Source organism: Salvelinus namaycush, chromosome 34, assembly GCF_016432855.1.
Source record: "Salvelinus namaycush isolate Seneca chromosome 34, SaNama_1.0, whole genome shotgun sequence".
Taxonomy (NCBI): Eukaryota; Metazoa; Chordata; class Actinopteri; order Salmoniformes; family Salmonidae; genus Salvelinus; species Salvelinus namaycush.
In genome coordinates this window covers 22,605,194-22,633,182 of record NC_052340.1, presented here as the reverse complement: position 1 = coordinate 22,633,182, position 27,989 = coordinate 22,605,194, and the positions used below count along the sequence as shown (strand labels likewise).

General features: G+C 43.7%; 3 protein-coding genes across 4 annotated transcripts; 1 reads left to right on the top strand and 2 right to left on the bottom strand.

Moving 5' to 3' along the window:
* Window positions 1–1,295: 1,295 nt before the first annotated feature.
* Window positions 1,296–15,713, bottom strand: LOC120028993 (protein Smaug homolog 2-like). Of its 2 annotated transcripts, none has more exons than XM_038974280.1 (13): window positions 15,089–15,713; window positions 9,151–9,618; window positions 8,495–8,974; window positions 7,994–8,224; window positions 7,483–7,613; window positions 7,102–7,188; window positions 6,567–6,840; window positions 5,972–6,057; window positions 5,469–5,584; window positions 4,451–4,652; window positions 3,893–4,019; window positions 2,784–2,867; window positions 1,296–2,592 (listed from the first exon to the last, which is right to left on the bottom strand). In XM_038974280.1, exons 2-13 carry the CDS (start codon window positions 9,344–9,346, stop codon window positions 2,564–2,566), a joined length of 2,043 nt encoding a protein of 680 aa, XP_038830208.1. In that variant the 5' UTR covers window positions 9,347–9,618; window positions 15,089–15,713; the 3' UTR covers window positions 1,296–2,563. The 2 variants fall into 2 exon arrangements, with proteins under 2 accessions (XP_038830208.1, XP_038830209.1); XM_038974281.1 differs by having other exon boundaries at window positions 7,504–7,613.
* Window positions 14,811–18,560, top strand: gmfg (glia maturation factor, gamma). Its single transcript, XM_038974283.1, has 8 exons — window positions 14,811–15,409; window positions 16,733–16,858; window positions 17,309–17,405; window positions 17,538–17,587; window positions 17,705–17,754; window positions 17,880–17,962; window positions 18,170–18,243; window positions 18,392–18,560. The coding sequence occupies exons 2-8, from the start codon at window positions 16,856–16,858 to the stop codon at window positions 18,461–18,463; spliced, it is 429 nt and encodes a 142-aa protein (XP_038830211.1). The 5' UTR covers window positions 14,811–15,409; window positions 16,733–16,855; the 3' UTR covers window positions 18,464–18,560.
* A 272-nt stretch (window positions 18,561–18,832) lies between these two features.
* paf1 (PAF1 homolog, Paf1/RNA polymerase II complex component) lies at window positions 18,833–24,063 on the bottom strand. Its single transcript, XM_038974199.1, has 14 exons — window positions 23,744–24,063; window positions 23,460–23,489; window positions 23,111–23,203; window positions 22,823–22,944; window positions 22,637–22,703; window positions 22,424–22,525; window positions 22,205–22,310; window positions 21,669–21,737; window positions 21,359–21,462; window positions 21,121–21,237; window positions 20,699–20,827; window positions 20,376–20,481; window positions 20,099–20,180; window positions 18,833–19,982 (listed from the first exon to the last, which is right to left on the bottom strand). The coding sequence occupies exons 1-14, from the start codon at window positions 23,791–23,793 to the stop codon at window positions 19,561–19,563; spliced, it is 1,599 nt and encodes a 532-aa protein (XP_038830127.1). The 5' UTR covers window positions 23,794–24,063; the 3' UTR covers window positions 18,833–19,560.
* Window positions 24,064–27,989: the final 3,926 nt, after the last annotated feature.

The following is a 27,989-nucleotide window of genomic DNA, read 5'->3' as shown; positions in this document are numbered from 1 at the left end:
GCAGAGCAAAGGGTACACAACATACCCTCATACAGGTCTCACTCACTATCTAGTCTAGTGAGAATCATGATTACAGCGAGTAGATAAGCAGCTGAACTGAGGGGGTAGAAGGCATCTGTCATTCTCTACACAGCCCTCTCATGTGGTAAAAGGCTTAGCTACATGCTTTAGGCCTTACATACTGAGGAGACAGCATATTTACGAGCACTGAAGTGCCAACAGTCTTATTTTCAGACCCATCATTACACATCACAGAACATGAAATGGGCACTCCCAGAGGGAGGTAAACAATGCTATTAGGAGGTATCAACATTGAACTCCAGTCCCATCATCTCTGCTCTCTGGAGGATTTGTAGAGATTAAGCACTACCTTGACTGTGCCACACTGCACTCTCTCAATATCTACAACAATCGTTCAATTAGTGTGGGTGAAAACATGCAATTCTAGAAAAAACAGAAGTTCTTAAAATGAAGGGAGTAGTAAAAAAAAAAAAATTATGAAAAATTCATGCTGGTAAATAACCATGTTTACTAAACAAATAGACCAGCTATGGCTCTGCAGAAATAAAATGCGAATGGATATCCCTGCCTCGTGATGCAACCAAAGGTGATCCAAACGTTAAGACCATATACATACATGCACCTCCGCTCTGCCACATTCAAAGACAGGTTGTATAAGAGTTTCTGATTCAACACTGATACCACAAAATAAGTGTTAGGGTTTTACAACTGGAACACAAAAAGAGACCCAAACAGGACATTTCAAGCACCTTAAAATATAAGCCAGAATAGATTCCCACCCTGCGCTTTCTTACAGCTGCACTGGGGTTGGACAGCCTTCCTGTTTAGATTAAGCCACTGCGGAGCCGTACGTGAGATATGGCTAAGAAAACGTACCCCAATCCAGGGATGAGAAATGCGTTGTAATCCAAATTGTCCCATTATCCCAACTGTTACACCGAAAATATTGAACGACTGCCGGTTTTCCGGAAAACTGCGCTTTTCATCCTCCTGGTAGGTAGCAGAAGCCACAGCAGCCATTTTGGAATGGCAGTGTCAGCCAATCAGCTCCTTCGTCGTTCAACGCGACATGCCAGTCCATAATAGCTGCTGTGGCTACTGCTAGCTAGCAGGACGACGAAAACGTCAATTTACTTAAAAACAATCAGTTGTTTAATATTTGATGTAACAGTTGAGATAATGGGACAATTCAGAGTACATCGCATTTCTCATCCCTGGATTGAGGTACGTTTTCCGAGCCATATCTCACACCGGCTCCGCTGTGGCTTAATCTAAACAGGAAGGCTGTCCAACCCCAGTGCAGCTGTAAGAAAGCGCAGGGTGGGAATCTATTCTGGCTACTTAAAAAGTATGATTCCGCAGATCTCCACACAGGCTATGTTGAGGAGAGGGCAGGGTGAGGAGGTGGGTACTGGTTCATTCTGAGTGGCAGAGACGGTGCTTCCTTTGCATTTTTCAGAACCAGTCATATTGGGGCCTCAGGGTAGAAGATGAATTCATTAAGCTTCCTCACCCAGTATAACATAGGGAGGTAACTACTTGAAAACACATGCACTAACAGCTCCCCTTGGATTTTTTTCATTTTCTTTACCAATGCAAGTTCTCACAGCCCCCACAGAAGAAACCATACCAGTCCTTATTCAACCCTGTGGGGTTTTCCCTCTGCCCTTAACTTGCAAATGAGATTCATCATCATTTTTGTAGAAGGGCAAAAATATCAATGTGGACAAGTTGCAGCTGGCATGCTACGTTCAAACCGCCATTGTTTTAACAATTACCATGTCTAATGTCACATTGGCCACTCCAAACATCAGTCTAACATAGGTATTCACACAGAGCCCTTCTCTTTGGCCTAGTAGAGGTGAGTAGGTGTCAGAGCCAGTAATACCCATGTTGGGTAAGTGAGGGGAATGAGCCAGGGTGTGTCTACTGTAAGGGCCTAACTAGCTCTGGCTGTAGCAGGGTAGGGTGGTTGTGTAGACAGCTGTAGTTGTGTTCAAGGATCAGAGCCGTGCTACAGGCTGGTCATGCGTGTGATTAATTTCTGTTCTAGCGCCCAATTGGGAGGCCAAGTGCCTTACTCCTGGTTGGGAGACCCTGACCATACAGTTAAAGTATCTGGGGGTGTGAGGCGTGGCTCTGCGTGGATTTTTTTCTGGGAGGAAAAGGGGAGAAACATTTAAGTTAGAACCCCCTTAAGACAGCACCAATCCTCCATGTTCCTCTCAAAGCTCAACACTCAGAGCATCAATCTGCTCCTTTTAATGTCACAGTCCTGCAGAAGACATTGAGCAAGTTGCACAAGTAACCTCTTCTCCCTCCTGTAATATAATAGTCATCTGTATTCCATTTATAATAAACTCAGTTAAGTATAATAAAGTAGAAAAATATCAGAGAACATATACACTGTTAGTTGTCGTTTTGTAGTGACCATTTCGCTTTCTTTTTTAAGCATATATTTTTGTGCTGGGCAAGAGGAACTGAACAGGCCTCAGTTGAAGTGAAGTGTCAGTTTGGTTTCTTCCTTTCACTGCTTTTAATTTCATATTGTTGATGTTCGGTCCATTCCATCTACAGGAAGGAGGATTGGGAAAAAATTGATGAAAAAAATAAACATGTATTATGATTTCAAATCATAACGTTATTTCACTCTCTGCCTAATCCAAATGACACATTTCAATAACCTAAATGTGGTTTTAAATATCAGTGTCATACTTCCAAGAAGTTGCATGTGGGAGTGTAAGGCGTGTGTTTTCACTCACCCCCTAAGGCATGCTCTGTCATACTGAGGCACAGTGACTCCAGGGTGGGGTTGATCTCCAGGTCTGCACCTGGAACTTGGCATTCTGGGAGAGGAGAGACAGGTAACTCAGTTATCTTGTGTGTACTATATCTGGACCATTAATCACACTTTAAAAACTGACAGATGCATTAGATATGGAGCCGTGTGAATGCGGTGTGTATGGAGATGTGGGTGGGATGCGTAAGCCGGTGTAAAATTGGGTTTAAAGGCTGTGGGTGAGATGTATAAAGGCCGTGTATGATTGGGTTTAAAGGCTGTGGGTGAGATGTATAAAGGCCGTGTATGATTGGATTTGGAAGGAGATGTCGCTGGGATATTAAAGGAAATGTGAATGAAGGTTGCAGTGAGACATGGAGGGTATGTGTAAAAAGACAGTGGGAATAGAGATTTGAGCAAGGTATGTGTAAGACAGTGTATATGATGTTTAGAACTCTAATTCTCTTTCTCACTCTCGGAGGACCTGAGCCCTAGGACCATGCCTCAGGACTACCTGGCATGATGACTCCTTGCTGTCCCCAGTCCACCTGGCCGTGCTGCTGCTCCAGTTTCAACTGTTCTGCCTGCGGCTATGGAACCCTGACCTGTTCACCGGACGTGCTACCTGTCCCAGACCTGCTGTTTTCAACTCTCTAGAGACCGCAGGAGCGGTAGAGATACTCTGAATGATCGGCTATGAAAATCCAACTGACATTTACTCCTGAGGTGCTGACCTGTTGCACCCTCTACAACCACTGTGATTATTATTATCTGACCATGCTGGTCATTTATGAACATTTGAACATCTTGGCCATGTTCTGTTATAATGTCCACCCGGCACATCCAGAAGAGGACTGGCCAACCCTCATAGCCTGGTTCCTCTCTAGGTTTCTTCCTAGGTTTTGGCCTTTCTAGGGAGTTTTTTCCTAGCCACCGTGCTTCTACACCTGCATTGCTTGCTGTTTGGGGTTTTAGGCTGGGTTTCTGTACAGCACTTCGAGATATCAGCTGATCTAAGAAGGGCTTTATAAATACATTTGATTTAGAAGTGATTGGGGTAATATTTGGGGGAAGGGGGTGCTAGGATCCTACCTTGCTGCTGGAACAGGAGCATGGTTTGCGGGGAGGTGTGGACAGGGAGTGAGTGGGTCCGTTGCACTGAGCTGCGACTCTGGCTTGGCATGCTGTTGCTGCCCCCAGGGTTGGCAAACCACAGGTTCTACAGAGACAACAGAACATCAACTCTCATCAAACATGTTGTACACCGTGTTAGTCTTCCCAGCACGATGATTACAGAGACTCTTCCAGCTATGATAATGAACCAATGCATATCAAAATGCAGTGCCTAACCCACGTGTTGCCCTGGGTATTGCATTGATTAACCTGTCAACACTTTCTGTGGTTGCACTTGTTAATCTGTCAAAACAAATGTTGTCTAAGGATAGTTCACCACTATGTGGGTATAATAACATGTAGATCAATATAATCTAATGTCAAATCTAATGTTGGCTAACTAGCTGCAATCCTCAATGACAAAGACTTCTTAGAAAATGTATTATCTTGTGAATGAATCTGACTTTTTTTATATGTGAACTTCAGTGGCTGTATTCAATGCCCCCAGACTATATGACATCCCATCCTATGACTAACCTGTCTGCCGTGGCCTGGCAGTGTGGGGCTGGTGAGGGTGTGGCGTGGGGAGGCAACCCCGATGCCACCTGGACTCAGGAGACCCATGCGCCCGGCAGTGAGGCCACGAGGGGGCATCTGGAATGACCTCTGCCCCCTACGCGCCAGACCCCCAGCACTCACAGAGCCTGCTGTGGGGAGGGAGTTGGAACCATATGCCCAGCTAGAGGAGGCAGAGAGAACAGTTATCAGACAGAGCCCTGTGGGACATCCAGCTAGAGGAGGCAGAGAGAACAGTTATCAGACAGAGCCCTGTGGGACATCCAGCTAGAGGAGGCAGAGAGAACAGTTATCAGACAGAGCCCTGTGGGACATCCAGCTAGAGGAGGCAGAGAGAACAGTTATCAGACAGAGCCCTGTGGGACATCCAGCTAGAGGAGGCAGAGAGAACAGTTATCAGACAGAGCCCTGTGGGACATCCAGCTAGAGGAGGCAGAGAGAACAGTTATCAGACAGAGCCCTGTGGGACATCCAGCTAGAGGAGGCAGAGAGAACAGTTATCAGACAGAGCCCTGTGGGACATCCAGCTAGAGGAGGCAGAGAGAACAGTTATCAGACAGAGCCCTGTGGGACATCCAGCTAGAGGAGGCAGAGAGAACAGTTATCAGACAGAGCCCTGTGGGACATCCAGCTAGAGGAGGCAGAGAGAACAGTTATCAGACAGAGCCCTGTGGGACATCCAGCTAGAGGAGGCAGAGAGAACAGTTATCAGACAGAGCCCTGTGGGACATCCAGCTAGAGGAGGCAGAGAGAACAGTTATCAGACAGAGCCCTGTGGGACATCCAGCTAGAGGAGGCAGAGAGAACAGTTATCAGACAGAGCCCTGTGGGACATCCAGCTAGAGGAGGCAGAGAGAACAGTTATCAGACAGAGCTCTGTGGGACATCCAGATGGATGTGTAGATGGATAGAGAGACTCTCAGCTGCCATGACAGAAGAGTGATAGATCAAAAGGAGAAGAGAAGTCCAGTTATCTTACCCTTTCTGTCGGTACACAGGCATGTCCAGCATGGCTTTTCTTGGGAACAGGCGGAGCAGTTTGAGAACCTGCTGCTTCCAGGAGACCAGTCTCTTTCTCTGAGTCTCTGTGAAAGCCTGAAATAGAGAGAGAATGAGAGAGAGAGATAAGAGATGTAAGAGAGAGAAATTGAGAGGTAACAGAGAGAGTGAAACCCTGCTCCTGATGATTTCAAACAGCTAGCTAGAGACATCAAATACTTCACCCCAGTTGATATACATATTTTAATTGGCGAGTGAGAAAGAGAGAGCGAGGTGTTTGAACTTCTGGTAATGGTTCAAACATAGCAGCAAAAAAATAACAATTTTATTTCTTTCTTAGTGCAGTGAAAGTTCTCTATGTAACATACCATTGAGAGGAGCTGTAGGTGTTGTTACACATCATTTGCAGCCTAAACCACCAGCTAGCTGTATGTGAAAAGGTCGAAATGTTTACTTTCTAGATGTGATTCTGCGGGGTCTCACCTCATGTGTCAGACATTTCTCAATGAGCTGCAGGTAACAGCTGATATTCTCCTCATCCGGCCTGGACACCAGTAGTTGAGTGCACACTGCAACACATGGACAGGAGGTTCACACAATGTTACATAACACCCACACACACCCCCTCCAACACATGGACAGGAGGTTCACACAATGTTACATAACACCCACACACACCCCCTCCAACACATGGACAGGAGGTTCACACAATGTTACATAACACCCACACACACCCCCTCCAAAACATGGACAGGAGGTTCACACAATGTTACATAACACCCACACACACCCCCTCCAAAACATGGACAGGAGGTTCACACAATGTTACATAACACCCACACACACCCCCTCCAACACATGGACAGGAGGTTCACACAATGTTACATAACACCCACACACACCCCCTCCAACACATGGACAGGAGGTTCACACAATGTTACATAACACCCACACACACCCCCTCCAACACTCATTCCAAACAAAACACACCAGCACATCTCACATCAACAACAAACAAGCTCAACAATCGTCCAAATACACATGTACTCAGCCATGTAAAAGCCTTGTCCTTTTTTACCTTTACCCATGACACGCGTGAACTGGCCAGCAATGTCGCGGTCTGAGATGGGTGTGGCTGAGGACTCCCCGTCGCAGGGAGGGGGGTTGTGGAAGCCCTCCTGGGCCAGGTCCTTGTCCTCCCCAGGGTTGGAGTGCTCTGAGGGGGATCCAGTCCGCTCCATATCTCTGTGGGAAACACTGGGAGGGCTGTAGCTGTAGACCTTGATGGGGGTGATGATAATCTGCTGTAGCTCCTGTAGGGCGTTACGCAGGTTGCCCCCCTCCAGTATATCCTGTTGGATCAATCATAGCATTATCTTATTAGCAAAGCTGTCTTGAGGTGTGACAGGAAATTGTCATGGAACTCGTTGCTCAACTTTCATTTGAAGAAAATGTGAGTGGTAGCATATCTACACTATTTGTGATTATTATAGTGGATATGGTCATTTACATTTCATTAGAAACTAACAGTTAAGTTGTTGAGAACAACATTGCCAGATAAAAATGCATCTGAAATGCTTTTAAAATAATAGTGGTGACAGCATGTGGTTTACCTTCTCTAAAGACTTGAGAACGCTTGGCCTCTCTCGCAGCTTCTGGACACTCAGGGCTATCTTGTGCCGCGCACCTTTGGTCACATTCTGGACGAAGAGTTAAAAGGAGAAATCACTGCTCACAGCAACATGGACATCCAGTTACTAAATAACACTCCTGATCACCATCGGTTTCATTAAAGCTATGGAGCAGAGCCAAGACAGCATCGTTTATCTGCGCGGGGAGGCTGTGTATAACTGTAGGGTGCAGCGATGCTTCATTTCATGGCTCATTGAGTGCTGAGGTATGACTATGCTGGAGGACAATACGCAGGCCATATCTATTCAGCCCTGATGAGGAAGGCAGGGGAAAGAGAGGACTAACAAGAGAAGCTGACCAACCTGTGACAAACGATGACAAACCTGTGACTCCAGGTGGTGCTCTGTCAGAATCATCATCTCCTCATAAGTCATCTGGGAGAAAAGTGCTGCGTACTTATGAAGACGAAGGCTCTTCAGCCACATGGGCACATCTGAAACAAAGTAGAAAAACAACATGCTCATAAGTTGTTATTCTTCTCCTGTTGAGTCCTTGTAACTCTAGTCCAAGAACAATGAGAAGGATAAAACTAACAAATAATAGACACTACTGTGGAATGCTTGACGCATCTGTGCAGTGCATGTCAAAATAAACACCTCAGATCTATTTGTTGGAGAACGCTGTAATACTTATTTTTCATGGACATCTGGAGCACACACAAACAAAAAAACTGAAACACTCTATAGCCTCCCACTGAAAAGGCATTTCCACCATTGCCAAGTGCAGTAGCCATTGGCATGTCATGACTTTTCCCAGAGAAAATACCAACAATGTAACCGCTTTGAACCCCTGGCGTGTTATGGTTGACCTGACCTTTCATGCCACTGCCGTCCTCCTGGAAGGTGTTTCTGGAGCCCTGGTCCTCAGTCTGCTCGCTGCCTGAGGATGCAACACTACTCTGGGGGGACAGGGGCGCGTGGTCAAAGGCCTGTCGCCCCCCCAGGTCGTCCTGGCTCAGCCAATCTGCGCCACAGACCTGGGGACTGGAGGGGATCAGGGACAAGGACCTCTTCAGAGGACTGGGCTGGCCCATCTGACCCATGCCTGGCAGGGGACACAGGAGGGGCAGGATGTTATAGATAATCGCAGTAAACCCTCCCTTTAACGAAGGCTAGGCCTATACAGAGAGACTATTTACAAAGACGTGACAATCATGACAAAGATCACACACTAAATAGTTGAGCATGATTACATAACTGAGATAACCACAAAAAGCTATATTGTATGTTTAGTATATTCCTCATCACCTCGACAACATATCCTCGACCATTTCTCTCCCTCAGTCTGGCTTGGTAGGAGATGTGAGCCACTGACCTGCGTTGTTGCTGTTGATGGGCGAGAGCATCCCACCCTGGAAAGACATGTGTCCATTCTGCCCTGCAGGGGAGGAGCTGGAGGAGGGGGGCTTGTCCAGCCAGCCGTGGCCAGGGTCCAGGCCCTCCGCGGAGCCCGGCCACTCATCTGAACCCTGGCGGGGGTGGTAGGGGCCGGAGGGGGGCCGGGAGGAGGGTGCTGGGTAGCCGCTGGAGAGGTGCTCCTCCAGGTGGTTGAGCCACATGGCCAGCGAGGTGCGGTCGTCCAGGGTGGTGGCCGGGTGGATGAGGGCGTAGGACAGCAGCTGTCTGCTCTCCTCCACAAACAGGCTGCTCTCGATGGTATAGCTCAGCACCTTCTGCAGCAGCTTCATGTACTCACACTTGGCCTCGCTGTTGCGGGGCTGCAGCAGGGGTAGGTGGGACAGCAGCAGGGACACCGCCTTCTCCATGGGCTCCTGGTGCCACTGGCTCACAATGTCTAGAGAGGGGAAGGACAGAGGGGTAGTTAATTACATGTAAAAGACATTTTCACAGGTTGTAGGTCTATCTGTTACAAGGTTTTTACACTTTAAGATAGGGTGTTCCGGTAATGCAACATGGCTAATCCAATAGGGTTTCAAATGTATCCTTCAGAAATCTGCAGTCATTAACTACCTGCATTGTTGGCCTCAGCCTCCAGGATGTGGATCTCAGTGCAGTCTGCCAGCCAGTGCTCCAGGCAGATGTGCAGGAAGCGGGCCTGGGTACGAGACGCTCTCTTCAGCAAGGAAAGAAGCGCCACCGTCTGCTCACACTCGTTCCAGCCCTTGAACCAGTCCGTCAGGATGCCCACCTGGTCTCGGAACATCATGGCGCGTTCCCAACGGGAAGGGGGGCGGGAATATGTGGGTGGGGGGTTAGGGGGAAGACTGCTTGCTCACACACAGGTTCACTCTGGCCCCGCTCAGCGGCTGCTTTTACACAACAGTCCTGGGATCCCCTCAAAGTAGAGCGAGGGGCCCTCACATGGTTCAGGTGCAGGAGATGGGGGTACTGAGGGGAGGGCGTGTTAAATCCAGCTCGTTGTGTCAGACAGAAGGAGGGTTCTCTCTCAGGTGCATCAGTGTCAGCATTATCCAAATCCTAACAAATCAACAGGGAAAAGTACATAAGGTACACTGAAAAAATATATAAACGCAACATGGACAGTGTTGGTCCTATGTTTCATGAGCTGAAATAAAAGATACCAGAAATAATCCATACACACAAAAAACTTATTGCTCTCAAATTTTGTGCACAAATTTTTTTTTTTACATCCCCCTTATCTCCATTACCAAGATAATCCATCCAGCTGACAGGTGTGGCATATCAAAAAGCTGATCATTACACAGGTGCACCTTGTGCTGGGGACAAAAAAAGGCCACTAAAATGTGCAGTTCAAATCGAACTGTCACATGCGGCGAATACAACAAGTGTAGACCTTACCGTGAAATGCTTACTTACAAGCCCTTAACCAACAATGCAGTTCAAGAGTAAGAAAATATTTACCAAATAAAACTAAAACAAAAAATTAAATACAAAAATAATAAAAAGTAACAATAACATAAGAATAAAGAGGCTATATACATTGGGTACCGAATCAGTGTGCGGGGGTACAGGTTTGTTAAGGTAATTTGTACATGTTGGTAGGGGTGAAGTGACTATGCATAGATAATAAACAGCGAGTAGCAGCAGTGTACAAAACAAATGGGGGGGTCAATGGAAATAGTCCGGTGGCCATTTGACTAATTGTTCAGCTGTCTTATGGCTTGGGGGTAGAAGCTGTTAAGGAGCCTTTTGGTCCTTGACTTGGCGCTCCGGTACCGCTTGCCGTGCGTGCGGTAGCAGAGAAAACAGTCTATGACTTGGGTGACTGGAGTCTGACAATTTTATGGGCTTTACTCTGACACCGCCTATTATATAGGTCCTGGATGGCAGAAAGCTTGGCCCTAGTGATGTACTTGGGCCGTACGCACTACCCTCTGTAGCGCCTTACGGTCAGATACCGAGCAGTTGCCATACCAGGCAGTGATGCAACCAGTCAGGACGCTCTCAATGGTGCAGCTGTAGAACTTTGAGGATCTGGGGACCCATGCCAAATATTTTCAGTCTCCTGAGGGGGAAAAGGTTTTGTCGTGCCATCTTCACGACTGCCTGGGTGTGTATGGACCATGATAGTTAATTTGTGATGTGGACGCCAAGGAACTTGAACACACTCGACCTGCTCAATTACAGCCCAGTCGATGTTAATGGGGAACTGTTCCACCCGCCTTTTCCTGTAGTCTACGATCAGCTCCTTTGTCTTACTCACATTGAGGGAGAAGTTGCTGTTCTGGCACCACACTGCCAGTTCTCTGACATCCTCCCTATAGGCTGTCTCATCGTTGTTGGTGATCAGGCCTAAAACTGTTGTGCCGTCAGCAAACTTAATGGTGTTGGAGTTGTGTTTGGCCACGCAGTCGTGGGTGAACAGGGAGTACAGGAGGGGACTAAGTACACACCCATGAGGGGCCCCAGTGTTGAGGATCAGGGTGGCAGACATGTTGTTGCCTACCCTTACCACCTGGGGACGGCCCGTCAGGAAGTCCAGGATCCAGTTGCAGGGGAGGTGTTTAGTCCCAGGGACCTTAGCTTAGTGATGAGCTTTGAGGGCACTATGGTGTTGAACGCTGAGCTGTAGTCAGTGACCAGCATTCTCACATAGGTGTTCCTTTTGTCCAGGGGGGAAAGGGCAGTGTGGAGTGCGATTGAGATTGTGTCATCTGGATCTGTTGGGGCGGCATGCAAATTGGAATGGGACTAGGGTATCCGGGAGGATGCTGTTGATGACCAGCCTTTCAAAGCACTTCATGGCTACTGACGTGAGTGCTACGGAGCGGTAATCATTTAGGCAGGTTACCTTCGCTTCCTTGGGCACAGGGACTATGGTGGACTACATGTAGGTATGTATTACAGACTCAGTCAGGGAGAGGTTGAAAATGTCAGTGAAGACACTTGCCAGTTGGTCTGCGCATGCTTTGAGTACACGTCCTGGTAATCTGTCTGGCCCCGCGGCTTTGTGAATGTTGACCTGTTTAAAGTTCAGCTACCAAGAGCGTTATCAAACAGTCATCCAGAACAGCTGGTGCTCTCATGCATGCTTCAGTGTTGCTTGCCTCGAAGCGAGCATAAAAGGCATTTAGCTCGTCTGGTAGGCTCACGTCACTGGGCAGCTCGCATCTGGGTTTCCCTTTGTAGTCCGTAATAGTTTAAGCCTTGCCACATCCAACGAGCGTCAGAGCCGGTGTAGTAGGATTCAATCTTAATCTTGTATTGATTGTTCGTCTGAGGGCATAGCGGGATTTCTTATAAGCGTCCAGATTAGTGTCCCGCTCCTTGAAAGCGGCAGCTCTAGCCTTTAGCTCAATGTGGATGTTGCCTGTATTCCATGGCTTCTGGTTGGGATATGTACGTATGGTCACTGTGGGGACGACATCATCGATGCACTTATTGATGAACCCGATGACTGAGGTGGTATACTCCTTAATGCCATTGGATGATTCCCGAAACATATTCCAGTCTGTGCTAGCAAAACAGTCCTGCAGCGTAGCATCCACGTCATCTGACAACTTCCGTATTGAGCGAGTCACTGGTACTTCCTGCTTTAGTTGTTGCTTGTAAGCAATTATCAGGAGGATAGAATTGTGGTCATATTTGCCAAATGGGAGGGCGGGGGAGAGCTTTGTATGCATCTCTGTGTGTGGAGTAAAGGTGGTCTAGAGTTTTTTTCCTCTGGTTGCACATTTGACATGCTGGTAAAATTTTGGTTAAACTAATTTAAGTTTGCCTGCATTAAAGTCCACGTTTGACAAAAAAATTCTCACTCTTTTGTCCATAATATTAATCTCATCATGTAAACCAGGGATGGGCAACTTTGATGGCGCCCTCCTCCCGGCCCCGAAAAACAGAACTCATAATGGGCCGCAGAGGGGCGGCGGGTAGCCTAGTGGTTAGAGAGTTGGGCCAGTAACCGGAAGGTTGCTGGGTTGAATCCTCGAGCTGACAAGGTAAAAATCTGTCGTTCTGCCCCTGAGCAAGGCAGTTAACCCACTGTTCCCCGGGCGCCGAAGACATGAATGTCGATTAAGGCAGCCCCCCCCCCCGTACCTCTCTGAGTCAAAGGGGTTGGGTTAAATGCAGAAGACACATTTCAGTTGGACAACTGACTAGGTACCCCCCTTTGCCTTTCCCAGTGGCTCGTGGGTCTGCGTACACACATCCTAAAACATTTTACTGGCCCACCTCGTGACAGCGAAGGTTTAAAAAAAAATACATTTTAGTTAATGTCCTGCAATTCTGCACATTTTGCCATGGGACATAGAAATAATGTTGCCGTTTAAAGCAAGTTTGCTGCAATTCTACGCAATTTCATAACTAAGTTAATGCAATTCTAGTCATTTTGCCATAGGGTGTTTGCAGTTTTGTTTGCAGTTTTGAATATGTTAACTAATGATCAATAGGCTCCACCCTATTTGGTATTTCAACCATGCTTACTACAAGTTTAGATAGCTACCCCCTAGACTAATTTACCAATCTAAAAACATTTTGCTGACATGGGCTAAATGAGTGGCCGCTGATGCACAACCAAATTTCTAAATGTCACCTTGTGTATTCTTTTATTAATTGTCAACAGTAAGTTGAGGCCTAGACTGAGTAACAAAAACATTTTTTTTTTTGGTCAAGGGCCTACAAACAGGGGGCCATGCGCCAGTCACCCATCCCTGATGTAGGCTATACAAGTGCTCTCGCCAATAGCATGCAGATAGCTCTATTATCTAGTGCAAGTGCCAATACCAGGGAGTGCACTCGTTATACAATGCAAACATTTTTTTGTGAGAAAACAAAACAGTAGAGTTAAAAATACAATAGAATCTCATTTCACTTTAATTTTTTATTCCATACATGGACATTTAACTGCAAAGGGTATTTTTATACAGCCTTTTATCTGCAACAAGTCAATTTGATGGAAACATCTCTCTGGTGTTAAAATGTGAATATTGTTTTAATGCAAATTTTTGAATATTCATATGAAACTGTCCCAAATTGGATAGAAACCTAGCTAGTATCACTCGGTTACCGTGGAATTGCCCTTCTACATTGTAAAGATGGTCTCTGTACAACACACTAATGCATATTCTTTATTTAGTCCAGCTAATCATAATGCAAGATAATCAGCTTCATGGTGAAGTGAAAGTAGAGCACATTATTACCAGCATCATCAACACAGGTTATGGTAAAGAACTTCCATGCAGTATGCATGCACATTTATCCTGACCATTCAGCCAACATCTGTGTAAGTTTGATAAAGCCAACATCTAGGCCTAGCTGCCCAGTCAATCTATGAGTGTATTTGACTTGAAGCAACAACAACAACAAAAAGACTACATAATCTCCATGCAATCTGTCATGTATTCTTAACACAATACATAATATGTGATGACTTGCAATACAGCTTGTTACAGGGTAAAGTAATAACAGCTGTCATCCAACCATCCCAGTATTGCAATGACCACCTGAGTGGTGGGTATATACTGTAACTTGCAATGCCTAGTTGTTATGTAGCTAGGTTTACATAAATAAATAAATAGACTAGACGTAACATAGTCCATGTAAATCCGAAGCGTTCAAATTAGTTATAATATATGTTACGCTTGGTATGGTGAAATAAGACAGATGGTCAAGGAAAAAACAAAAGTCAAGCGGTTGGTCGCGGTGGATGGGCTGGCCGTATAACGAGAACGTCTAGCAACCCAAAGGTTGAGACTTAAAATCTCATCACCGACAACTTTAGCTAATTCGCAACTTTTCAACTAATTACTATTTTGTAACTACTTAGCCTACCCTTCCCCTAACCTTAATTAACCCTTTAACCTAACTCCTAAACTGAATCCCTAACTCTAACCCATAGCCGAGCTAATGTTAGTAAGCTAGTTATCGTTAGCCACCTAGCCAGAATTCGTAACATATCATACGAAATGGGTGTTGGACATCCACAAATTAATACATACCATACGAAACGTGACATATACTAAATGGGGTGTCTCGGATTTACGTACAGAATAATACGAAATACTCTGAAACCAGCCCAGCTAGCTACCTAGAGATATTAGTTCCCCCCCCCCAAAAAAACTTGATTTGATCACAAAAGCAGAACGTTACGTTAGTAGCCAAGCTCTGGCTAGGAGGGGCTATATTAGTAGTAACGTTACCTAGCTAACAAGTAAGAGGGGTGGTTATTCTAACTAGGCTAACGTTACCATAAGACACCAGGCCACTACTAAGTACCTACAGAGCTAATCATCTAGCTAGTTTGTTGGTAGACATAGTTATCTAGCTAGCTAACGTTGGTAGCTATGTCAACTCACGATCAAACAAAAGAGGGAATAATTTTTTTTTTACATTTAACGTTAGCCATCACAGCTAGCGAACGTTAACTCGCAGCCTTACCTATGGTAAGTTAGCTAGCTAACGTACGTTTGACCAGGCCATACATGTAGTTAGCCAAGATAGTTAGTTAGAAAACGTAAAAACAAACCTGTGACAACGGTGACGTTTCCAGGGCACGGGCTGTTGCAGTCTACTGCACAAAGGTGGATTTGATGGTCTAGGGGCAGTTAGCTATCTTAAAAACTAACACCAGGCCTTTACGGGTGGCTTTCACCATGTAAATGGACGAGGGATTCAGGATTGGTATTGTTTTTCAGTAGCGACGTTGCTATTGGAATGTCGCTGTATTTCTCATCTCGTTAAACGATATTACAGTCCTCGCGTTGCAAAGGTCCTCCATGGTCCATTTTGCAAAAAACACGGCAGGTTACATAAATGATATCCACATCCCACCCTTCAACTTCTAGCGGTTGGTTTGTTTACCTTTGTGAATTGTCACTTGTTAGCTCCCTAACCGATTAGATAGCTAACGTAGCCGCTAAATCGCTAGCAAGTAGCTATTTGCTTGATTTATAAACGCTGGATGAGGCGAAGATTTCGATCCAACAGTTGTCGTTGATTGCTATGAAAATTATTTTCGGATTATTAAAAAAAATTAAAATAATACATTTACAAGACTATCTATGTACAGAATATTTATTTGAACATAGAGAAATATGGAAAGTACGCTTGGCGATATCTAGCTAGCCTACTTCGATTCAGACTTGAAGCAACGTCGGAAACTAACGTAATGGCTTTTGGGCGGGGTAAACAAAGAGAAAAGTGCCCCACCTAGCGGATGAAACGCACACACCACTCCTGGGCTGAAGTTGATGGATATGATCACAGATTATCCATTATATTGAGCATATACAAAAGTGGCCGCTAAAACAATGGAAATACGTTTCTTATAAAAGGGAAGGCAGTCGGGAGTAGGCAAGATCAGGTGGGACCATTCTAGCCAATGAGAGGGCAGATACGCGTGTGAATAAGAGACACAACTCCGATATAACCGTTTTTTTTCCTCAAAATTGCCGTGATGTCACGTATCCTACTTATATCAGTACACTCTTAACATCCTAATGATTACGAAACTTATATTCGATCAAATAAGTCATGCATTTTTTCATGACCTCCATACAAAATATCTTCGCTTGGTGAGCGAAAAAACGCCACCTGCGGGAGAAGACAGATTTTGGGCCCAGTTATCCCTCATTCGCCTTTTCCTCTCTGATATGATGGATACCCGCTGTCAAACCAAGCACTGTTAATTCAAAATCAACTCTTTGGCCTCAAACAAACATATTTGGCTTGATTGCATTTGATCAGTTAGATTATCGTTTGAGGAATGAAGATAGAAATTACAGAGGACACAGACAGTGACTTTGCCATTTCTTGAAATAAAGCCATTTCTTGAAATAAAGGCTAAAAACACTCATGTAGAATTAATCAGATTATCAAAGACTGCTCAGCTTTCTCTGACTGCACCCATTAAACAAATGTGAAAAGAGTATATCACTGTTGTTATATCTTGTTGCAACACTAATTATTTTGGGTATAAAACATTGTATTATTAAAAAGGCATGATTTGCTGCCGGATACAGCGACAAAGGATTGTAGACAGATAGAACTAACGACATCCCTAACATTAGTCAGTCTCAATAATGCAAGATCTGGCACAGTGCAGAAGGGGGTACTGGTGGATGCTCTAGTATTTGTTAATGCCTGCCCCTCCCTACTGTATGTGCTACAGCATAAAAGGAGGATCTTGAGAGTCAGACAGCATCCTGTCACAAGCAGTTGGCCGAGGAGGAACTACCTCAACAATACGACAGTATCTTTGCAGACAAGAACCCAAAACAAAACTTCTTCTAGAATGGTATGGGAGACCGTTTATTTATACGATATTGCACTTTACCAATAAAATGTATTTCGGCATGAATGGTGATGTCCTAGTTTATGTTGTAAAGATTTTTAGGCAGGCATACATTTATTTTTGCTACTCCCCTCCCATCACCCCACACCCTCTTGACACAGGAAGTTTTTTTGTCCCATGATGCAACAAAAGCACTTCCTGGCCTCAATATGTCACTTTAAGATTTTGTTATGAGCTATGCGTTCATGGAAACGTGAACTTCAGAAATCAAAACAAGTTGCTCTAAAACCTATTTTTCTGTATCCCTCCCTTTCTCTCTCTCCCCTCCACTCTCTCTCTCTCTCCCTCTAACTAAGTGAAATATGACAGAACTTTCAATATAACCAACATATACAATTACAATGTGTCAAAACTTCCCACGGTTGATGAACTTGTTTCACTTTTACATTCTAGTCAAGCTCTTTGGTTGTGTGCGAGGTGGATGAGAGTCTGAAAGAAAAACTGAAGAAGTTTAGATTTCGAAAAGAGACCAACAATGCAGCCATCCTGAGTGAGTAAGACTTCATTGAAACCGTGTTCCTCAGTAGCCCAACTGCCACCTGTTTCACCTAATTAAAAAAAATCATAATAAACCCACAAACATACTAGGACTCAATATAGAATAATTATCCTATTCCCTCAGTGAAAATTGACATGGAGAAACAGCTTGTGATCCTGGAGGAAGAGTATGAGGCAAGTCATGTTGTCTTTCTGAGATGTTGAATATCCCACATGGAGTTAATAATTACTAAAATCCATCCACACCTGTATCAATACCAGTTCAACTCAAAACACACACTCACATTTCAGGACATCTCCCTAGATGACCTGAGGAATGAACTTCCCGAGCGGCAGCCAAGATATCCTTTTATAACATGTCGGAGTGATACAGCAGAAATCTATGTTAACCTCATATTCACCAGCACTGCCAGTATTGAGTTGTATCATTGACCAGTGATTGGATTTCCTTGACAATATAGTGTACATTCATTGTTTACAGCTACAAATACATCCATACAGATGGCAGGGTGTCCTACCCGCTGTGTTTCATATTCTCAAGTCCAGTGGGTGAGTAATTCATCCTAATTCAGTGAATAGCCAATTGAGTGAAGGATTAGCATTGCTGTGCTGCAACATCCCTTTGAACAAAATAACATTTCGAAGGTAGTAAGTGATAATTGAAAGTAATGAGATTCAATCAATATTTATCATATGGAGAGATCAAAAAGGTTCAGTGGACATACATCTGTGACTTATACACCCTCATCTCAACAGGGTGCAAGCCTGAACAGCAAATGATGTACGCAGGCAGCAAGAACCAACTGGTCTCCGCAGCAGAGCTCACAAAGGTCAGGACTATTTTCTGTTTCAAGTATTGACTGACAATTATGATCTGAGCGTAAGCCCAACCCTAAACTCACAAAATAGATAAGGTATAATAGAAAATGTTCAGAAAATATGCATGTTTAGCCTGATCCTACCCCTTTTTCTCAATAGGTTTTTGAGACGCGAAACATAGATGACTTGTCTGAAGAGTGGCTGATAAACAAACTGTCTTTCTTTCGCTGAATAGACACTTGTGTTCACGTTGGCAAAAGTACATGTATTGAGCATACCAGTACATTAACCTCATTACTGGTTTGCAATAAATTGCTTATAGTGTCACTTATGTTATTGCATTCTTATTCCTTAGTTGTACTCAGAAACCATTATTACCAGCCTGGTTGCCAGTCTTTCTGCTCTCTTTTGTCAACTCCTTGTGGAATTGTCATGCCAATGAGTGACAAGGAGTTGACATGGTAGCACAAACAGATCTGGGACCAGGCTACATTACCACCACTTTGAAAGGACATTTTTTCCAGGAATACATGTTCATCTATAAAGAGGGGACTTTGGAGAGGGTGACTGTTAGCAGTATAAGAAACATACAGGCATAAATGTTGTAAAATCAGCTACTACCATTTATTTACAACGTCTAAATGTTAAGAGAAGTTTCCATCATACAACTGAATTTATACAGGTTCATAGTAGCAGTTTCTGGGAGAGAAACAAGAAATTGGCAGAAAAAGAGAATAATGTTCTTTTGAAAGTTTAGTTCAAAATGTAAAAAGCAAAACTTTCCCACATTTTATTGGCTGTTCCAATTACATTTATAATGCATTTTTTCCTCAAAACGCTAAGGACAAAGAAAAACAGATTTATGCACACCAGAAAATTAAACAGAAAAAAGTTTCTGCTTTCACACCACTTTAAGAAATTACCTCATTAAGTGAGAAATCTACAAACCATAAAGACAAACTGACTTAAAAATAACAGCATAAAATAACAAAATAAACATGTTGTTGGTAGGAAAGAATTTTGTTCAATGAAGCATGTACTGTACACAGCGACTAAGATAGTAGCTCCAGCTATATCTATGAGCAAAGGTCTGACAGATGAGTAACTGATATTTCCAGGGACCCAAAAGCCTTGTAGAAGTCCCTTAGAGGTTGTGTCTCTCCTAAAAAAGTAGCAAACTAACATTCAACAGGAATGAGTTACTAGCCTCAGACTGAGTCTGTAAAAACATGGCTGTTCTGACAGTGGGGCTTGTCAGCGTGGGCTGGCTGGAGCTCGAGGGTGAGGCATGGTGTGCTGGCGTTGTCACAGTAAGAAGGCCTAGGCTCTTATTCACTGTCACTGCCGCCGCTGGAGTCTGAGGCCTGCTCACTGCCACTCCCGCTCTGGGCACGGCCACCCTCCGAGTGGTCACTACCGCTACTGTGGGCCGGAGACGCGCTGCCACTCCTACTCCTCTCCCTATGGCTCTCCTTCTCACTCCCACTGCCCTCCTCCCCACTGCTCCGGGCTGCTCCATTCTTGGGTTCGTTATCGTCGTCATCACTGTCATCGTCGCTACCGAAGATTTCCACCTCATCCGCCAGCTTGACCTCCTCCTCGCCACTCTCACTGCCGCTACCACTGGCCTTCCTCCTCCGCTTCACGCCCTCTTCATCATCCTCAGCTCCACTCCGCTTTCCATCCTCATCCTCCCTGTCAGAGTCACTGTCAGAGTTGTCTCCCTCGCTCTCGCTGCCCTTCTCATCTCCTGTGAGTGGAAATAAATAGATAATTAATTCATATGAACCTAAGAAGCAGTGGTAAACAACGAGCCTCTGCAGACACCATAGTAAACATTGGGGAGGACAGAGGGGAGAGACTGACCAGAGTCCTGCAGTTTACCCAAGTCCATGTCCTCTTCTTCGTCCTCTGGTTCATGGTTCTCCAGCTGAGCCTTACGCGCATCCTAATGGACACAAAGACGGATGTCATGATTACTCTGATTATTTAGATGTTCGCAAATGTTTACTTCTCTGCTTATGTCCAGCACTACCTGCTCATCTCTATCAGTGTTGAGGTCCACTTATTAAGTAAACACAGTAGTTTCCACAGATTGAAAGTAATGCTCAGTGTAGAAAACAGGCCTAATTAGCAGTCTCACCTGTGCTTCCAGCTCCTTGTCATTCATGTCTCTGTGCTTACACACCAACACAGCGTTTGTAGTAGACTGGGCTCCAGCCTTAGCTCTCCTCTTACTCAGCCGCACTCTGCAATCCAGGACAACAGTCAGGCCAACAACCTTCTTCACAGTTCTTCACAGGTGATGTCCTCAGACCTAAACAAACTAACTTAACCCACCCTAGCAAATACAAATCTAACAGAATAATGTGACTCTCTCTTCAAAGAGAATCCCATGTCACCTCCTGCCAATGTAAACCCAACAGACCCCACTATGAGACCCCCCCCATCCGGGCCAGTGGTTACCTGGTCTCCAGCTCGTTGTAGTAGACTCCATCTCCGTCTCTGAAGATAAAGAAGTAGTTCTCCTCGTAGCCCTTGCTGGCTTTGTTCTTCACGTTCCAGTTGTACTCCCTGGCTATCTTATAGTCATACCTAGAACACACACACACACACACACACACACACACACACACACACACACACACACACACACACACACACACACACACACACACCTAGTTCAATGTTACAGTAATCTCTGTGCTTCAGAGATTCCAACATCCTAATGGTTCTGTACTTGGACAAGGTGAACCAAGTAGGTATGAGGAAGTAGACAATGACAATGTGAAACCTGAATATTATTGATAGGGATAGTTAATATATCAGTAGAATTGTTGGTGTCCTGTCTACTCAAGGTTAGTGTAAATGCTTGTTGGATTTCTCACAGATCATCAGGCATGTAGTCCAGCTCCTCATCCACGTCTCTCTTGCGCTTGCGAATCGTTTCCTCATTGGGCAGGAAGTAGGCCACAAACTGGTTTCCTTCCTCATCCATCATACCTCTGCAGGGCACAACAAACAATTCAAAACACGATGTAAAATTGTCATAGTGCAGGACAGTCACAAAAAATATATAAATAAAATCACAGGCACACACACAATGTGGCATTGTTTTGTCCTCACCTAATCATGGCCTGTGACATCATCTCCACACCCTGGGGTGCTGACATGTCTTTAGGAGCAGGATCAGAGTCGAAGATTACCTGAGCACACGGGTTGATCCACATCTGGGGAGCAAAGAACAGAACACACAAATTCTTACTCTTTACCAAAACACAATAGGGCTAGACAACAACAGCTAAACGCATCCAGCTTAGAACAGATAAAGGAACCAATGACTGCCCAGAAACAAAGACCATGAGAATAATTCAGATAGGAAGCCAAGACCAATACAATGGTACTGTATGTCCTGTTGAGCGTCATGGGTGCTCACCTTGAAGTCAGGGAACACAGGCATCACCTCCACAGGAGTGACTCTGGGTTTACTGTAGTGCTGGACAATCTGGGGGAAGAGGATGAACACCACGTGTGATGTACAGATGTAGGATCTTAATTTGATCACTTTTGTTGCTGAGAATTTTCCTTCACCGCAGGAAATTCTGATGAGCTTCGCAATTTACATAAATCCACACTAACACAGTTATATTAACAGTATCCCACTTTTCATGTAACCTCATTTTGACCAGCTAATAGCCTAACCACCGATCAAGAAACATTATGGACTAAACATTAAAATTATGTTGCTGCAGGATTATTTTGCCTGCGACAATATAGGTACAATTAAGATCCAACATCTGCAACATCCTCTTTCATTCCATCAAAGTTATTGTACAATCTTCATATTAGAAGGAGCATACAATGAACTGTGTGATCTCTGTGTAGCTGGACATTGACGTTGTTACTGTAAGATCTATTTGGACTGAATATAGCACAGTGAATTGTGCATAGCCAAACAAGGGGCACTCTCACCGGTTTCTGTGCATCCTCAAAGGTCTTTTCAATTGCAGCAATCTGGCTGTCTCTATCCTTGTATATCTCCTCCTCTGTGAACTGCTGTTTGACAGACACACCAATCCTAAGGACAGAACACATAGGTTATAGAAGGGGTGGGACAAACAGAAAACACTACAAAATGGGAAGTGTGTACACTGACTGTGGTGGTTAGCTAGCCTGTTAGGTCACACTCACTTGACTTCCACTTTCTCATTGGAGACACCATATCTGTTGAACTCTGTAGAGATGTACTCAGTCTTCCTCATCCACGGGACCACCTTGGCGTGCTGCTGAGATCTACAGGAAGACAAACACAAGGCTCATAGCACAGATCCCAAGTCATTAAGATTTTCATTGAATTTTGTCACAAAGACAATGTATTGACTGGTACACAGTCTGTATCCAAACCTTTTTGAGCTGGATGGAGCTGTGATGTCTTCTTCCAATAACTTCTCATCAGCTGGATCAAGAAGAACTAGAAAAATAAGGATGGGACGATTCTAAGTCAATACTACACAAGCTTCAAGTAACTACCACAAAAATATATTGACTGTTTGGTATAACAACGTGCGTTTGTGTCATTCAGAAACATACTGCTGGGGTCGACGCGGTAGGTGTCTGGGTTAATGAGGTCGATGGTGACTCCAAGGTCAGGCTCAGTAAGCAGTTCATGTTTGTGTTGCTTCTCTAACGACGTAGCCTTATACTGCACAAACCTGTCATCACCAGACAGCGCAACATCAGAGTCAGCTACAGTGGCAGTACAGTATTTATGGGAGAAGGCTTAGAAAATAAAAGCTGCACTGTGGTTACAACAACTATACATTTAATAGACGTAACATTTTGACTGACCTTTATGGCAGAAGGAACAAGGGTTTTTACCTGTGCTGGTCAAATGGATATGTGATGAATTTGGGATCAAATGGGATGTCAGGCAGGCTGTTGCAGTACTTTACCCGACAGACCACTCCAGACCTGGGAGATTGGTTGGGACAAACACGGAGTCACACATTTCAAAAGTGTACAAATAACAAGTAGTCATCAAAAGCATGTTCTATCAACCATTGATGCCTCAGAACCCAAACTGATAACTACCTAACGGTCATATGGGTTTTGATCTGTCCATGATATTGCCAGCCCTCCACCCCCTTTGTATTTAAAACACACAATTGCTTGAGCTGTAACTGAATCACTCTTTTGTTTTAACATGCAAAACAAACTGCATGCATACCTCTCTGGAACAGTTCTGTGTGATGAACTCCTAGCCACGTGGAGAGAAAAACAAGTGTTGTTAGCTACACACTCAGCTGATAGACTGAAGAAATAGGAAGTAACACAGCCCCCCCCCCCCCCCCCCCCATTTCAATATTTTGACTTATGTTAACTTATCACGGGACAATCAAAACATATGTAAATTATGATGATTGCTAACCATCCATGTCGTCATTAACGTTAGCTAGGTTAGCTAACGTTATCTAGTTGCTGCAAAGAAAATAAATCGGAGAGGATATTTACCTGTGACCGTCTGAGTCTCGCTGTGCTTGTGTCTGGATAGTTGGAGCCATGATCTTAAAAGAATGACCACGATTGGAAGAACAGTTTCTTAGAAACTCAGACAACCGTTCAAGTCACTCCTTACTAAAACACTTTACCTGAAAGAAAGAGAAACTCCGTTGATTACCTAGCTAGCTACTTACTCCAAAGTACTCAGAGCTTTCGCTCTTTTTGCTTTTCTGTCCTGGCTGGATGCGCCTTACAACTAGTAAGGCCCCTGATATTTTCATGGGTAGCTTCCGAGCTGCCTGAATATAATTACGTTGCAGCTATACGGTCAGTTTTTGCTATATCTCGTATGTGGATTTGTGGCAGGCAGTGGAACCACAGATAGAACAAAGAGACAGATATTTCACCAGATATATAAATGTGAAGCATCCGGTTAGCTGCAAAATGTATGACCATATTAGAGACACATATTTCCTCCAGATTACACAGACCCACAAAGAATTTCAAAACAAATCCAATTTTGATAAACTCCCATATCTATTGGGTGAAATACCACAGTGTGCAATCACAGCAGCAACATTTGTGACCTGTTGCCACAAGAAAAGGACAACCTGTGAAGAACGAACACCATTGTAAATATAACCTTATGTTTATTTATTTTTGTACTTTAACTATTTGCATGTGCATGTGCAAATAGTTAAAGTACAAAAATAAACGTCTTTATTCTTTTGGAACTTTTGTACGTGTAATGTTTACAGTAATTTTGTTATTGTTTATTATCTGTTTCACTTGCTTTGGCAATGTAAACATGTTTCCCATGCCAATACAGGCCTTAAATTGAAATTGGAAGCCCAGTGGCCGGTAGTGGGAGAAGATGGAACGAGATGGATTTTGGCCGAGATTTACTCATCAGTGAAACATTTGATCTCAATACAGTTTTTTGTTACAAACAGAGTGAACTAAGTTTTGTAGACTTTACCCTTTGACAAAGTTTTTAAAAAAAGGCGTTGTTTAGCAGGGGTGCAAAGGCGAATTGTTTGTGCACACGCGCACCTCACAGAGTAGACGTTCCCCAAACGAATGTGCAAATGCTTGCTAGAATGCGCCAATAGGATCTCGCTAGCTCGTTCTTGGCTCTGCCCACCTCATTGCTTGTTCTGCCCACTATGGCTCATTTGTTCTCATTTGAAAGAACGGGCTGTGGTCCATCTTGGTTAACTCATAAAAATCTTTGGTGGTACCATAAACTGCCTTGTATCAATTTATACGATTCTACGTTGGAAAGCAAGATACTAAAATAACACATCACTGCCCTTTACTGTATTAGAATATAACATTGAGAAATTATATACCGACCATCAATCTGCAGCAAATCTGAAACTGTTTGAAATAGTAGTACAACAAGCTTGGAAAATGTCCGAATTTATTCTGTATTCAGATGCAAACAAATAAAACCAAATGTACCATTGGTATCACTGCCCAGTTTAACCCAACATACCACTTTCCTAAACAAGAAGAAGTCAACGTTACAAAGACAAGACTTGTGTTAGGCTGTGACTGACATTACAGAAGGATGATCTTCAATGAAGACAATTTAAAAGTTATGAACAGGTACAAGTCAAAATGTGGAATTCATCTAAGGTTTGTAACAATTTCCCACATTTGCTAGAAGAGCATTCATGACATTATTAGTGTGGTGTGAGCTTTACAACAGCAACAACAAAAAACAGAAAAGCTACAAAAAAACTACATTCAACATTTTAGTTTGAGCGCAAATTACAAAATACTCATGAGTGCATATTATATTATCGTCATGTTGGAAGATTTCCAAGAGTAAAGTTTTTAATTGAATATGTATCATGCCAATAATGTTGTTAGTGTTTTACATAGCAAAACAATCCAGTGACACTGTCATGTAAGTGCCCAGACGGAAGCAGATTATGTATAGACACAGATGTGAAAACAAATAAACAAACTAAAATGTGTACAACCATGATAATGTGCAAGTCTGCCGAAATCCACAAAAATGACATTGACTATGGACTAAACCTCATGTAAAAATATTTTTTCAAAGCATCTGCCAAGTGTTTTTCCACATTGTTTGACCTATATCACATATTAACACAGACAATAGAAATAGAACATATGTATGATGGTTCATGCTTTGGTGGGGAACACTTAGCTGCCTCACTATGCATCTATTCCACAGTTACAGCAGGACCCCCTCCCTGGTTCTTCTTGCCAAGCTGGGTGTCTCTACCCATATCCAACAACAATCCAACTGCATTCAATGCAGTTTCTTCATGTTGACAATGACCATGCAGTAAATCTAGGAGGGAACCAGGAGCAGGGAGGTATAAAAATACTACTGATTGTCATTATTTTATAGGAGTGTCTCAAACATACAGCTCCCATCATTTTATATCTGGAGAGAACAATCCATTATGTGCTGTTCCTCATATGCTTTCGCTGTCTCAGGTCTGCATCTGTCCAAAGGGATCCACTCTGTGGAAAGAGAACAACGGAGACTTTATTCATGAAAGTGTCAAGAACTCAACCTGATCATGCCCATTCTCTTGTCAGTATCGGTAAACATATTCTTGCAACATGCTACATGGTAATAACTATTAATAACAGTATAGTTTTCCATTTCAGATACAAGTTATAGTACTGCATTTCATCTGATCACACCCAAAAACAGACAGAAATCAATATTAGGATTCACCTGCTCAACATGTACAGCATTTGGCCGGGGTCATCTGCAAATACCCTGTAGTAACAGAATGAGAAAGGAAGGTCTGTTTGATACTTCATCTGGATATTTGTAAGACGATTAAGAATCAGCAAGTTGCTTGTGTGTAAAATATGATTAGGTATGCATACCCATCTCCCCAGTGATAAAATGCCTGGTCCTGGTAGAAGATGCATAGGAACAGCCACACGCTTATGGTTTCCACCCAGAAGATTACAAAAAGGAACCACAGTGAGGAGACTAGCAGCTCACACACCATCCTGGGGCTTCTACAATGAGAAATAACAGAGAGAGGAGAGTTCAACTATATGGGAACATAACACTACAGTCCTCTACAGACCAATAGAGAAGGTATTGGTAGGAGCAACATGACTACAGCTAATCCTAAAGAAAGATAAAAATAATAAATAATATACATTTTAGATATTGATTGCAAACAGGTGTAACAGTATAACTTTACGTCGTCCCCTCGCCCCGACACGGGCGCGAACCAGGGACCCTCTGCACACATCAACAACTGACACCCACGAAGCGTCGTTACCCATCGCTCCACAAAAGCCGCGGCCCTTGCAGAGCAAGGGGCAACATTACTTCTAGGTTTCAGAGCAAGTGACGTAACTGATTGAAACGCTAGTAGCGCGTACCCGCTAACTAGCTAGCCATTTCACATCCGTTACACAGGGTTTAGTTTTTGGTTGAAAGCGAGGACATTTCAAGGATTATCAACACTAGTACTCAAGCCCAAACCAAACAAGCAGAATGTTGGTCTTTGCCAACTAACTGATGCCCGAGCTAAGTATGGATGAAAGTTGATCAGCTGTGTTCAGTGAGGGGGTAACTAGCTGCTAGCTAACTCTCAATCTTGGTGACATGTATCATAACCAGCTAACAAGAAATATTGGAAATAAAGTATCTTACCTTTTAATCGTGATGGGAGCAGATTTAACGGTATCCAAGTCCGTGAATATCAGTGACATTCATGGAGGCAAGCTGTTTGGCTAAACTTGTTTGTTATAGCTAGCTAGCTATTCACAATGCTACAGCTAGCTAGCAATTAGCACCAGCTGACTGGGAGTTTTTTGTATTGTTGGCTAGCTAGAACAGTTAGCTTGCTTAATAACTAATTTGAGATTTTAATATGGTTTCACTTGATCAAATATAACATTGTATAGCTATTTAGCCAGCTAACATGCATGTTTTCGTTGTTCAAGGACAGTTTTGCCTGCATGCTCCAGCAAATGTTACCAGTGAGTTGAGTTTCCGGGAGTCAGAATCCGCAATTACTGCACAGAATTTGGGGAGCAAAGATTTGATCTACATGCACTGGTCTGGGTACCAGTCTTAAACTATCATTCCACTCCTTGCCACTCCGTGTCATATGTGTGTAGCGATTTCAGTGCCAATAGAAATTGTATTTTAATTTGATAATTTTGTATTTGTATTAGGGTATTGCATTTTCATTTAATATTTTAGAATTTGTAATGCACAGATTGAATATTTGAATTC